The 15,433-nt window shown below is 38.9% G+C and overlaps 1 protein-coding gene across 4 annotated transcripts in view; it reads right to left on the bottom strand.

Annotated features, from left to right (window-relative positions):
* PRDM1 (PR/SET domain 1) overlaps positions 1–15,433 on the bottom strand; it is a 638,020-nt gene that overhangs the window by 9,357 nt on the left and 613,230 nt on the right. For all 4 annotated transcript variants that reach the window (XM_044065211.1, XM_044065197.1, XM_044065202.1 and 1 more), the window contains 2 exons: positions 1,349–2,463; positions 946–1,074 (listed from right to left, as the gene is read on the bottom strand). In XM_044065211.1, the coding sequence (XP_043921146.1) occupies positions 946–1,074; positions 1,349–2,463 (1,244 nt within the window). The remainder of the gene's footprint in view (positions 1–945; positions 1,075–1,348; positions 2,464–15,433) is intronic.

The following is a 15,433-nucleotide window of genomic DNA, read 5'->3' as shown; positions in this document are numbered from 1 at the left end:
AGCTGCGTAGGAACATTGTAACAAATGAGTGAACTGCACATAAGACTCATGGTCTTTACCTTACCTTTCAAGCCATTTCAGTTCATACGCATCAACATTTTTGGTGACTGGAGATGTAAGATTAAAACCTTATATAATGACCTAAATGCCATCACTCCTATTCAGACAGCTAAACATACTGAAGTATGTAAGGTGGGCATCAATTCCATCAAAGGCCAGAGCTGGTATGTACATCATAAAGGAGCTACAGTACACAGGCAAAAAGCACAGTCAGGCTAAGACTGAATAAAACTGACAGTGCTGCAAATAGTACACTGCTTGCAAAGCAAAGCAGAACTACACTACTGTGTTTCACAGCAAGACATAGTTCCAAAAAGGGGAAAAAACACCCTTTGGTTAGGACACATGAAAGTGATTGGAAGGCTAAGTTTGTTTAGTGTAGTACTATATCTACAAGGGCTAGACATTAGAAGGCCAAGTTCAGGTTGCTGTCAGCTGGGTAGTAGGGCCTTTTGGGTGGTTAATATAACTATGACCCATGAGAGGTTGTTGTAGCAGAAGACTAACTATACACCCTTGGCTGGTGAGAGAGAGGGCGAGAGGTGGAGTGCATGTATGGCTGAGGTGGGGTTACTATTGTTTTTCAACTAACTTGCTTATCTATCTAGGTACTGTTCAATAGACCAAATCTTGTTCAAGGGTCTCATCAGAGGCATCAGGTTAATTCTGTGTTTGATTGCCCATGAAATGAAATTAAAAATATCCCTTGGTTTGACACACCAAGTTCACCAAGTCAGATTCCAGATATTTGAAAACCTTAGTGCTGCTTACATATTTCACTGCATCAGGCATAACATGAACTTTCTGATGTACAGCAAGGGATAAAACAATTTGCATACTCTACTATTACTATTTTTGTTGTGTGACAGGAGACATGACACTTACCTGACACTCGTGAGGTTTTTCCCCTGTATGTACAAGGTAGTGCTTCTGTAGGTGTGCCAACTGAGTGAAACCTTTACTGCAAGTCTGACATTTGAAAGGTCGTTCCCCACTGTGCACTCTCAGGTGGACCTACAGGGTAGTTGAGACAGAAGATTAAACATGTTTCTAACAGTCTGAAAGAAACAACATCACCACCATCATCATCATCAGCTGGACCAATGATCCATAGTTTTCATACATTTTACTTTTTAGAGTAAGTTAAAGGCAGCTTTGCAATATACAGTCACTTTGTATACAAAAGGCTAACTGGTACCAATGCAATTTAAAGCCCTTATAGTAAGGATAAATGCTAAAAGCAATAACGCAGTGCAAAGACTTGCATTTTTCCATTCTGGCAGCCTACCTTTAGATTTGAAAGCTGGCCAAAAGTCTTGGAGCAGACATTGCACTCATACTTGATTTTTCCATTCTGCTTTTTCAAAGGGTACGGAAGCGTTTTATAGCCAGTCATATTCCTTTTGGTTTTGCTAAGATTGACCACATCGTCGCTGTGATTGGCCAGCACTGTTGAGGTAGTTTTGGGTTGCAACAACTGTTCAGAAAATGGTGCTGTGCCTGCTGCTGGTGACCCACTCGTAGGGCTAGGAGTCTTGTCCTTTAGGCTAGCAGCAGCACCTGTGCTAGAAAAGGCACTGTTAGGTGCTGGAATGAGAAAGTCCCTGGGCTGCTGAGGATACAGCAACTTCTGGCCTCCTTCAGAAGCCAGTGCATTTGGAAGTGGAGATTGGTTAAGCAAGTGTTGTGGGAAGCTGTTACCAGAAAGAAGGTTACTATAAAATGGAGGAAATCTTGGTGATAAGCTCAGATTGCTGATCCCATTCACGCCATTGAACATGCTTACCCCATTAAAGCCATTAATGCTGTTGTTACATCCAACTGGATAATGAGGAAACCAAAACTTAAGGGGAGAGCTGACTGGGTTATAGGAATGTAAAAGTGATGAATGGAGATGGCTAGGCGGTACATACCCTGAGTAAGGTCTCACACTTTCTCTGCTACTGAATGTATTTAAGAATCCATTTTGTTCCTGAGGTGAAGAGGCAAGAGGTGAGATAGTAGTCCCTGGGCTGCTGAGTGGACTTGAACTTTTTAAACTTTGGTCTGGAGTGCTTCTTGATGATGGACTTGGAACTGTAGAGGCCTGGACAGGTGAATAACCAACATAAGCAGTCTGTTCTAGTCCAGGCATTGGCCTGGTTTTCAAATATTCCTCAGGAATGGAAGGCCGGGCAGGGTACACAATACGGGGTTGAAAAGACCTTTCTGAACTACAGACCTTTCTGCAGTCCTTCTCTTCTGACTCTGGGGATATACCATTTGTAATTAAGTTCTTTTGATTGTTTCCATGGTCTTCATTCTTGAGGATTTCTTTCACACTGTAATCCTTTTTTGGAGCACTTTTTTGGTGAAGGTTCTCCTTCTCAGTTCCATTCTGTTTTATGTCTATCAGACTTTGTTCTGAAAAAACATACATAATTTGTAAAATCATCTTGATTTACTGACTGTTTTTGTTAACACTACAAATAATGGTAATATCAGGCAACAATATGCATTTATCAGAATCACAAACAGTTCTAAAACAAAGTCTAACATTTAACACTTCAACATTTTCTACAGAAAAAAGATAAAAAGTGAGAATATTTTCAAAGAGATACTCATTACTTCTTCTTTCGGCTTTTCTCGGTTAGGGGTCGCCACAGCAGATCACCTGTCCGCTCATGATTGGCAGTGGAGTTTTATGGTGTTGAGTTGCCAGCCCGGTGCCCAACCTTCTACAGAAGGCACACACACGCACTCATTCCTAGGGCCAATTTAGAGTGTCCAATCCATCTACGGCATGTCTTTGGGAAGTGGGAGGAAACTGGACTACCCAGAGGAAACCCACATGACCACAGGGAGGACATGCAGACTCTGCACAGAAGGCACCCCAGCTGAGGATCGAACCGGAGAACCTCTTGCTGTGAGGCGGCAATGCTAACCGCTGCACCACCGTGGCCACTCCCTAGATACTCTTACTACTAAGAGTCTTGTTTCCCCATTTTAACTTGTCAGATTATCATTTTCTTAACTTGCCAGACTACTAAACAAAATTGTGTGTCCAGCAACAGGTAGAAAAGTGCACAAAAAAAACTCTAAATTGAAAAGAAAGAAAGAAAATGCTGAAGTATGAGGATGAGGGGTGCATTAATAGTAACCTGCAAATTTGCAAGTATTAATCTTAAAGGAGAAAAATTCTGAAGTTAGAAGTGACTGGGAAGATAAACATAAGAATTTGACTGAAAATAGTACAAAATACACTACAACACACTAAAACTAGTGACAGTAGCCTGGGGTAAATTTACAGATGTGAATGCATCATACATGCAGCAAATCAGACCTAGAGAGAAAGGACCCGTCGACACAGCTTTGTGGGTAAAAGAGATGGGGGCGAGCTAACCTGGCAAAGTTTTAGATTCCAGGCTACATCCTGCCAAGCCTTAATCCTGAAGGTGAAACTTACTCTCCTTACTGTGTGATAACCCCATACTTGAAGCAGACTTTATCTATTATATGTATTTCTGTGAAGGGCCCTGTTCATCTTACTTGACCAGTTGAGCCATGTACTTCACTCTCAAGCTGTTTTTACAAGTTTTAAAATCAAGTGACAATGCAATAACTTATCCTATGGGCTCACTTGTTTCAACTCTGCAGTAAATGAGCTAGACGTCCTTCAGATTAAGAATGTGTTAACTGTTTAAATTACAAAATGCCTTAGTAATTCAGCTACCAAAAGTACAAGATTGCGGCAGTGATCAAAATTGTACAGAGCTACATGTGGTTACTCTCAAGTGCCGTTTTCTGCACAATATGCTGCATTTTACTTGAAACATCTCTTCTCTTTTAAACAAGACACTTCCCACTAGATTGCTTCATGTACTTTGGGTGTGCATTTTATTAGACACATAAGAGGTAGTGCAGTCGTGTGGTTACAGCAGGCAGGGAGAAAACAAGAATTATCATCTATCCTAATCTTTAAATGTGCACTGATGATGCAACTTCTGTAAATCATAACCTCAACTCTGCAGATAACTTCTGTAGACTTATTTTAGTGGCTTGTTATTTCGCTTGCTGTTGAAACGGACTGCACCCACTCTTGGGCAAGTAGAAAAATCACATGAAGTTCAACCCATCCAAGACAGTGAATGGGGCAACACATGGCACTTTGAGCAATTCAAACTGACCAGCCCTGATCCCTTGTATTTAATGAGAAATAAACTTGAATCTATTACTAAAATCAGGGAACAGAGGGTTGTCACAGATAACTGACTGTAGTGCCACTTAATGACCACATGCGAGCTACAGTTAAATTATTCTGCTACCATTGATAGAACATAATTCATTTGTAAGATGGCCTCATTGTGGCTGCAAGTGATTTGCCTCTCTCCCTCTCTCACTTTGGTTAAAGCAGTCACTTTACCCTGGGTTTTCTTATTTCATCTGACCCAAAATTCCACTGTTAGGCTACTTTCAGATGTATACTACTGCCAAGGGTCCTGTGTTACCTACAAAGTTCTGCTGATGGTACATTTAGCACTACATGATATGGGCATGCCTCAGACTGAGAGAACTCTTGGTGTGGCATAATCCACCTAGGCCTCTGTGCTCTACCTCATGTGGTAATTTGAAGTTCCTAGGGTACATTAAGGATTTTTTGGGGTCTTTTATTCTTGCTCTTGTGACCTGCTCCTCTGGACCTCCTCCCCTGGTAGCCTTTCACAATAGTTGATCTTAATATACATGCATTTAAATTAAGCATTTAGATTTTGCTGATTTGCTTTTAGTACTGTTTTTAACTTTTTCACAAAATGTTATCTGATAATATATTGTTTTACTGTAAGGTATGTAGCTTATAAGCACCTTAATGATATACAAACTGAAGCCTTGAAGCTGTAACCTTTTGTGCTAAAGTGCCAAACATGTTTTTTTTTTTTTAACCAGTACTTTATGTACATCATACAATTAGAGAAATGCCATGCTTGGTGGTGTTGTGGGGGGAGGGGATCAAGATACTGAACTGCATACTATTGGCTGTCAAACAAGTGACTACAGGACATGCTAGAAGCAGAATGCCAGGCACAGAAGGAATTCTATAACTCTTCTTTCGGCTTTTCCCGTTTAGGGGTCGCCACAGCGGATCACCTGTCCGCTTATGATTGGCAGTGGAGTTTTACGGTGTTGAAGTGCCAGCCCAGTGCCAAACCTTCTACAGAAGGCACACACATGTATGTACTCACACCTAGGGCCAATTTAGAGTGTCCAACTCACCTACAGCATGTCTTTTACCAAATGAATATCGAATACATTAAAAATCAAGTAAACAAATTGGCTTAAGTATTTTAAGTGTGAAGAACTAGAATCTTCAAATGTTGCCAAAGAGGCAGAAGACAGATCCTTGCATAGGCTACCCATTACAGCAAGGGTTGCTACAAACAGCCCCTGCCATGGATCATATTATGCAACTATATAACCGTCCAGTAAGAGAAGAATACAGACACAAGACACTTGTAAACTCGTTTGGAGCTTAAAATACCTGTAATGTCCTAGAGTAAAGCTACTACACAGACAGTTGTACAGCACATAAGACAGTTCCTGAAATCCTCCTGTATGATTTACCCTCACCTCTCTAACTTCCTGGTTTGGTAAAAATCACATTTTGACAAGATCTACCATTGCAAGGATTACACTTGCTGCAGTTTTATTCACACTATATTAGTTTTAATATATTAATTTAACTGGTTAGTGAACAAATATATATCACGGATCCTTTTCAGCAGCAATAATCTGTATGTTTTTAGGAGGGGTACATAGGAGGAAGCCACAGTACCCAGAGGGGGGAAAAACAGGCACACTAAGGAAGAATAGACAAACTCCATACAAGCAGTTATTAGAGACCAAGACTGAACCCTCAGACTGCTAAGTTATGAGGCAGAGATCTTAGACACTGAGCCACAGTAATGCTGTCAACAATGCCATATAGAGCAAATCGACAGTTTTTTTTTTAAGTGCATATCTTTTAAAAATCTTTTTTTCTTTTTCTTTTGAAGACCACATAATTTACTGGTAAACCTGTCCCTAGAACTTCTTGGCTGATGAATGATTTTTTGATAATTAAAATGTAAAACGGGCACATGAAGGTCTTTTTGCTGAAGAATACTTATGACCTCTAACCTGTACAGGAGCTGTACCTCACTTGACTTTTACAATTTTCAATAAATATGCGACTACTGACATAGACAAATGTGGATGTGACACCCCACCCCTATGCAAAAATGGGAAAAAGGGGGTTGACAACAAATGAGTTTTTCAGTACTTAGTATAATGGCAGTCAGTGGAGCTCTATTCCTTGGGATTACTCTGAAAAAGGGCACCAGTTAGATGTACATAACTGGTGAATAATTTATTGTTGACTCAGTGATTCACATCAGTAAATAGGCTGAACTGATGTGACCACTGTAAATGCAGATCTCTGAAGTGGAAAACATGTTGTTCCCTGACTAGCTTTTTACACATGGACTGAGCTCCACGGGACTTGGTCAACCACGAGATACTCTGCGGGGTAGCTTTCCGTATGCACAACTGCCATTTTAACACTCCAGCAAAACAAATGCACCCAATTCAGCCCAATGTCCAGAATAGGAAGGATTATCTGCAGATACTATCTGACTGGTACTTAATGTGGTCACATGTCTGACTGCTATTCAGGCTGCATTGCCCATAGGTGGCACATGCGCACTCTACAACTTTAGAAATTTTGGAGGAGTGTGTCTTTGTTCAGGTAGCTGTAAATAAGGGTGAGCTCAAATTGCAGCTGCACCCTGTTACCATTTTCTCAGGCTATTATCATAAGCAGGTCAGCAATGCCTGTCTTACCCTCATCAAGCATTTACAATTAACTTCCTGTATGCATAATGCTGCAACAGTAACAGGATGCAATATGTTCTTCAAAATGCTGTTAAGAATGGTTCTTAAACTCTTGACACGTACAGTGCACTGATGTTAGCTACTGGTGTAAAATTTCAGTTACAACAAGCAGGCATAGTTCAGCTCTTATTTTTCACATTCGGATGCCTCGTTTACACCAAATATTTATTTACGCATGAATGCAAGAGCTTACTGCAGTGGTGAGCAATGCAGACAAATATAACTACTATGTTGAATCCATCCTGCCACAATCCCTTTTTCCTCATTTTTGCACACTGGGCCACGGTGGCACTTCACCAGTGACAATCGTCTAAAACCATTGCTCACACTGCCCACATTTTTACAAAAATAAAACTGTCAATGACAGTGGAATGATTAAATGAAAATCTGCAGTTTGTGTACAACTGCAGAATCGGACAAAAGTGGAACAGTTAAATGACAGACAGTCTCAAAAAACTGCAGCTTTACTCCGTTGCATATCGCCTACTCAGAGGCGATCTCTGCCTAACACACAAAGCTATGTCAAACCCAGAGCTTTTAGACATGCTCCACTTAAAGAAATCCCAATCCCTACGAGCTACACACTCTAGGGTCCTAAACCTTGTCACCACAATAAACAGAACAAGCTGGAGGGATAGATTCCTGTCTCAGAGACTTCCCATACTCTGGAATAAATTACCTATCTATATCAAACAAAGCTCCTCATTAGCACTGTTCAAGAAAAATCTTGATGATTGGATGGGAGATAGGAAATTCACCCCGGGGATCACTTCTGTGGCTCTACTCAACAGTGGCACAGGAAAATAATTTTCTTGGGTGGCGAAAGCCAGGGTACCTTTGGCTAGGCTTATATAGGCCCTAGGGCCAATAGCCTAGTACCTACCTATGAACCTATGACAGTACAATTAGTGTGTGTGCGTGTGTATGTGCATTTTTCTTCTTTCTGTTTTAAGGTTTTAATCAGTTATTTACTCACTTGATCAAATTAATGTTGCATACAGGTTCACTCTATCATAATACAACTTTAGGCTTATATAGGCCCTAGGGCCAATAGCCTAGTACCTACCTATGAACCTATGACAGTACAATTAGTGTGTGTGCGTGTGTATGTGCATTTTTCTTCTTTCTGTTTTAAGGTTTTAATCAGTTATTTACTCACTTGATCAAATTAATGTTGCATACAGGTTCACTCTATCATAATACAACTTTTAAGTACACAATATACCAGTTATTGACCAGATTATCCAAGCTAAGGGCTGTTTAGCAGGGGAAACAGGACATAAGTAACCTGATCCATAGAGCATGACACCTCAATATGCACAGTGAATGAGTATTTGGCTTAATATAAAATGTAAGAATGCACACTTTTAGTCCTTAATTCAAAGCTCTATTACTTGCTCAGGATGGGCAATAGCAGACCTATACATGTAAAAAGAATCAGATGAGGGAATTAAAAACAAATAATAAGCATATTACTATGGCACCAGTACAAAGTGGGACCACCCACATACAAAGACTACACACACCCTTGTCCGCTTATTACCTTGCGACAGAAGACAGCAAAAACATATATTCAAGATGCAGTGTGTGGTACTGGCTCAGTGTTTTAGAAAACGGTCAGTGGTGTTCCATGTTTCAGCAATACTGAAGAATTAAATATGCACATAGTTTTACTTTCCATTTGCTAAGATGCTTTACATTTTATGTCTCAAGAGAAATTTGGATTCTGATGTCTCAATGTAAGATACAATTTCATTACAAAACAGTGCTTTAAACTAAAGCCCCTGGCCTGAGCAACACTGTCAGGAAGGTACCCCTGCCCTAAACAACACTGTCAGGAAGGTACCCTGCCCTAAACAACACTGTAAGGAAGGTGTTGACGTGCAACACTGATAGCATGTAGTGTACTTGGAAAGAGGCATTCAGACCACTAAGCAAACTTTACCTTATCAGTGGAATATCAATCTTTCAATGAAGGCTGGAAGGCAGGAAATTTAAGCAGCTCTCCACAAACACTTTCAGAACAAAAAGACAGACCTCAGGAAAGAGAAGAAACAGCCAAGCTATAGAGGAGCTGTCAACATGTCCCCTTAAAAAAACACATAGCTGGTAAACACATGAGCTTGTGAAAGAAAATATACTTGAGGCTTAGACAGAGAGAACAGTAGCCTACCCTTTACAAATCTTAGTTGAAGAAATTTCTAAAAGATAAAACAGACATAGTTGACAGGAAGATAAATGCAACGGCACAGTGGATGCAGTTGTACTTAAAAGGCTGCTAATTAATCCTTTACTTTCATAACACCATCTATAAGCATTGGTCACTAAAGAGGGACACCGGGGATCCAGGCAGGTCAAGGGAATGTGGCTGTGCTGGACATGGTACTCAGTGAATTGTGTTCAGGAAGTACTAGATTACCACCTCCTGATACACATAGGTGATCTCTACTACAATAGATACCACTAAAATCGGTTACATGTGGTGTACCTAGGTATGAAAATGAGAACAGCGTTCTACCTCACACATTGACTTAATATATTCAGCATCACCCCCTGATCCCACAGTGCCTCTGCCATGTGTTCATGAAGGACAGTCTATCCTGCACACTGACTACTCCTGCAGTGTGTGTGCACACCAGACAGGAATGTACTGCATAGTTCTGCGTTGTTGGGATGCCATCGCCTACACCACTGGCAAGTCCCCATGCACTTTTGGGTTGAAATAAGACATTTCTGCTGTTTTTAAAAATATGCAAGACTTTGGACACTATCAATACTTGATTTTTAGAATGCAGAATAATGAGTGGAAATCAGATGGTTAAGAAGTGTTGGAAGCAAAAGACAGCTGCATGTTGTCACATCAGGCCAGCTTTCTTAATACTTCAGAATGCACAACAGATTTTAAAGATCCATGGACTCTTTAAAAAAAAGTCAAGACAGTGTGAACATTTTTTTGTCTACAGAGCGTGCACACACACACACACACATACACACACTTGATAGGACAGACAAGGGTTGGTTTTAATCTTGAGAATTATGTAGGTGGCAACAGTGAGTCACTGTTAACATGAATATGTGAACTTCATTACTGTGCTGATCTTAAGTTCACCGATTCACATTTTCAGTACCAGAGACTTCTTTTGCAAAACAAACAAAACTATTAGCCTTTGCAAAAGACAAAATAAAAATGTAAGATGCGTTAATGAAATCAGCCACTCAGTCACCCATTAATCATACTGTATTTAAAATAACAAATGCTCTTGCGGTCAGACAACTGAAAGCATACCTCTCCACTATCCAACAATCTGTAGAACATCGATGTTGCCTCATTTTGTCCCAGTCTCCATAAAATTTTGATTTTCTGATAAATTCCTGAGGATTACAGCTAATTAATAATGCCAGACATTAGACTTGCATACTTATTGTTTAGAAAAGGTATGGTGATAAAAATTTTTGTTTTATTACTTCAATGAATTATAGTAATACTTGAAAAAAAAAAAATCTTCCCTACTTTTGGACTTTTGTGTTCCCATTATTTATGGTTCTGTCCAGAATTCTTGAGCCAAGAAGTTGATAGGTATGATTTTATGGTGTTGAAGGGAAAAACGTTTGGGTCGTCACTGTACCATATTATTTCTGATCTGTCAAAAATTCTTGAGAAGATGGGTATGATTAATGATTTTGTATTGCACGGAGCACTCTGATTATGCTCTAAAGTCAGAAAAAATCAGAAAAAGATAAATCTGTTATGTACTAGTGTAGCACAAGACCTAACTGCAATAGCGCTTTCTTTTAAATGCTATGATGACTGCGTATAAGGGAAGGGACATTCCTTTGGTCCCTGAATATCTTTCCTCCTATGTTCATGGAGGTTTACAGACATTAGCTATTTAAAAGGGCAGTATTTAAAACCAGTCCCTGACCTTTTTCCTTACTTGATGTGTATGTGGCAGCATTTGCCAAGTGCTTTACTGTTAGTACTTGGGTTAGATAAAACTCCATACACTACAAAGAGTTATGACTGGGTCTCACAGATCATAATCTGTTATGTGTTCCCATCATGGATGCTTCGCTCTCGTGGTGAATTTCTTGGCATCAGTATTTGAAACAAATAACACTGTGGTTATGATCGGAGACCTGAACGTAACCCTCTATATGGTGAGGGAGGAAGAAATTTTGGGCCTTTCTCCTAGCATTATTTTTGTCTCCGTCTAAAATTCATGAGGAAAGAAAGATATAGGTATGATTTAAATCTTTTACGGTGCTGAAGGCAGAAACATAACAGATGTGTTTATTCAACTGCATGGCTAACCGGATACTTGCCCTGGTGCTGCTCTTAGGTGGTCACATATACACAATCAGCAAGGACAAAAAAAAAAAATTACTGGACCTAAATACTCAGTTTAATCAAAAAAGGCTATACAGGCAGACTTCCTGCTGGAAATGTCTTCATGGATTGTGGTGTTGTCTATTCTCCAAGCATCGGAGAATGGGAATGTATCCAGTATCTAATACAATAATACAGCAGGTAAGAAGAAACCATTGTCTGTTTTGACAGTGAATACAGCACCTCTGTCAGGTGTAGTCATTACTCTCAAGTGTCACGCATTTTAGTCCTAAAAATACTTTGTATTACAAGGCGAAGGCAGTTTCCCTACTGATCAGTGGTATTTCAAATTATAAATCTGTAATTCTTGGTAGTGGCCTGATGACTTCCAGTTTCAGTTTGATGACTTGTTGCACATTGTGCCCACTTGTCAAACAAACTGTCACACGTTTTGCTGAAGTTGAGATGTTGTGACCTTTAATATTTGTCAGAGTTGGTCTGAATGAATGAGTGAATAAATAAATAGACCTGACAGACCAACACTGCAAACTTGTAGTTGTGATATGTTCTTAAGTTGTAGTTATAAGTATATTGCTTGTTGTAAGATGCCCCTGAAAGTGGGGCATTAATGTCTTGGGAAGCCATCTAAATTAATTAGTAAACACAAACAGATACAGAAAGACCATGCAAGCGATTTAAAGGGGTTAGAGGGGACAATCACACTCTCGGCAAACATATGGCACTGCTAATTCGTAAGACAACTTAAGCACTCACACCTGGATTTTTAACTTTTAAAATCCACAAGGAATAAAACAAGACAGCATCAACAGCAGACCAACACCGGAAATCTGATCATATCTCTGCTGTGTCTCGTGCAGAGGTTAAAAAACTAGCCTATGCTACACTGACACCCTGCAGTAAATCATGTTTTTTTTTTTTTTCCCACAAAGTCACCACTTGGCTACTGAGAGATTCTAAGAAAGTCACTAAACAGACATTGTTTCACAGTGTCCCACAGAAAGGGCATGTCTTCTCCAATTGGCTTACATGACTAGCAAATTTAACTACCACTGTATTACAGCAGGGCCCCATTCAACAATCATTTCTCAAGTAGGACAACTGTGAAGGAAAATTTGGGGAGGGAGGCATAAAAGACAGACATCATAACAATACATTGACAAAATATCGGTCTGTCTTTATTGACCTAAAACATTCTAGAGGTTGTCTGTCCTTGGCAGACTGCATGTTCAGCTATAGGATGCTGGATGCATTTATAGCTTTTCAAACTCACTAGGTACAAGTGCCTCTTTTCAGGGACTGCTTTCACTAGTTAAGTGACTTGCTCAGAGTTGCAAAGCAGACAAATGAAGACAGAGGCAATTAAACTCAGGACTGTCGTTGAAGCTAATTAGTATCTCATGCTGTTCTTGTTAAGAAGTTAGCACTTGAAATCTCCCTTACTTGGTCAGGTTAAATATGTTTCAAAGCGTACTCTTTTGTACATATATTAAAAGAATGTCTCTTTTTATACATTTAGTGATTTCAGTTAAATTTATGCTATATATTGACTGTAATACTGTGCACACAAGTTAAGTGTAGATATCAAAAGTTTTAAACTGCTACGACCAGAATGAGTTTACTGGTTTGACCATTACTACTGGTTTGCCAGTGACTTTTTTGGCTTAGCTGTGAGTACACATCTTTCTCTGGGAGTAGTTGAATCCCCCATTATGAACAATCAAGCAGTAGTTATTAGTATTATGCTCCACAATTGCTATTATTATTAAAAATGTGTATTTCCTACTTTTTAACAATACCATTGCATAACGGCACCTGGGCATTTGTCTTCTTCTGTAAGTGGGAGAGAGACTTTAAGCTACTGGTTGACTACATATACAAGCTTCTGTACACAGGTATGCATAAACACCATAAATGGTGGGACTGCTCTTTGTACAGCTATGTGGCAGCACACTACTTTGATAATGTGACTGTTTCAGTTTTAAATTTAATGTACTTATCTTTACTGGTAAGATGGAATGCATTCCAGAAGTCTTTGACAACTTCCTCTTTGTGATATGGAGGAACAATTTGAAGTGCCGTTTTTGTCTAATGCCAAAAACAGGCATTCAATAACAGCAATTTTGTTTCAATATTATGATTATCAAAACAGATATTTAGGCAATGGCAACACTGCTAAAAAGACTCCATTTAGCTTGGGGATACCCTTCACCTGCCTCTCTATAAGCAGGTCAGTCCCTATTTGGCAGTTACATCCTGCAGACAAAAAAATAAGAAAAATCGGCAAGTGTTTAAAGGTATTAGAACAAAAAAAATGTTATAAGGTTCCTGTTATAGTTACATAAAATGACTATTTTAAACACTGAAACATCTTAATATAATAGAAAAGAGCAGCTAGCTTTTATTTTTGGCAAAAAAATGAAGTCCAGCCCTTTGCACTGCTTGTGCGAATAGTTTGTTCTGTCAAATCTTACATTTCCATAAGAAAAAAAAATCCCATTTTGGACACTTGAAAATGTGACAACCTTATATTTAGCTAATATAGCTAATCAGATTACTAGCATTTTCATAAGTGACAGACAAAGAAATATAACAGGCATGCGTACTGCTTTGATTTAAGTGAAAAACATCATACTTATTCTAACACTGTCGTTAAACAGTTAATGTCTCAATTTCTTATAGCGCCTCAAATAAGTTAACTCTTCTACCTCTACTGGAGGTATAATTGAGGATGGTTTAAGCATAGAGCCAGAACTGGAATCCATGGCAGAAGAAAGAAAAATGCAGGCATATTTTAGCTGCTTTGCTTCGTGAGCAATTCTACCAATTATTTCTTGGCCTGTGAACTGCTTTTAATCTTGGTGTCATTATGAAGCTATGAAAAAAAACTCAAGCTAAAGCACAACAGTGAAAGCCCTTAGCTGGTGAAGCATCTAACATTTCAGCAAACATTTTCTAGTAGCTCACAGGCCCACTGTACCTTCCTTGCTGTACTGCAAATCAAACCTAGCAGCTTGTGAACAGCACTCAAAGTGGTCTCCCCTACAGCTTTAACTTGAGGAATCTAAATTAAATAGCAGCAAACAATGGCCTTTTCAGGCATGCATTCTTTGCTACTGTTTTGGAACATGAAGTCTGAATGCTATAAGGATTTTGGGCGGTTTACTAGTAGTATTGCCTAATGCTCTTTCTCCCCCTCTCCCCTTTTCCATAATATCCTCCATGACATACTTTACAGACTTGTCATTGTTTTTATTTTGTTATAATCATTTTTGTATTCCATGAAAGAAGGCACAAACTGAAAATGTTTTGTGGTCTAGAGATATGGATTTTGTCTTCTTTGCCTACGATTCAGCACAAAAAATAGAAAGAAATGCAGGATGCTACCTTAAGAATAGATTATGGAATGAAGGTAACTCATTTTCATATTTTATGGACCAAGTTATTCAATATAGGTGGCCTGACCACTGGAACTTTCATGGCCACAAGCTTAGTCGCAACATGAAAAAGAGGCTTATCATGGAAATTTACCACAAAATGTGCTTTTGATCTACCAACAATTATCTATCTGAAGTTGTAGAGCCTATCAACCTAACTATCTATCTATACACATACGTAAAATAACACACACACAAATGTGTTATTTATTGAAATGACACAATTGGGAGCTGATGTATAAAAACAAAACCCCTCAACCATTGACACCCTGTAGCATGCAGATTACAGCAAAGTATCAGGCCTGCATGGAACACAAAAACAATTAATGTAAATTCAACCAAAGTGCTCTGCCGAAATTTTCTGTCAAAATATGGGCAACTGACAATAATAATAATGTGTGTAAACATGTAGTGTGGTATATATATATATATATATATATATATATATATATATATATATATATATATATATATATATATATACACACACACATACACACACATTACATATACATATAAATGTGTGTGTATATATAGATACATATAAAAACACACACATACATGTAATTATACAGTATGTACATATGCCCAGTGCAGCAGTAAGACACTAGTGCAAAGTAAATTCCAAGATACAAGTTAATCATGCCAACCACTCTGCCCACGCACCCCACACAGCAGTTAAGAT

Source organism: Protopterus annectens, chromosome 1.part0 (genome assembly GCF_019279795.1).
Source record: "Protopterus annectens isolate FY-2018-M chromosome 1.part0, PAN1.0, whole genome shotgun sequence".
Classification (NCBI taxonomy): Eukaryota; Metazoa; Chordata; order Ceratodontiformes; family Protopteridae; genus Protopterus; species Protopterus annectens.
Note: the sequence above shows the minus strand (reverse complement) of the source record. Positions and strands in the feature narration are given on the sequence as shown.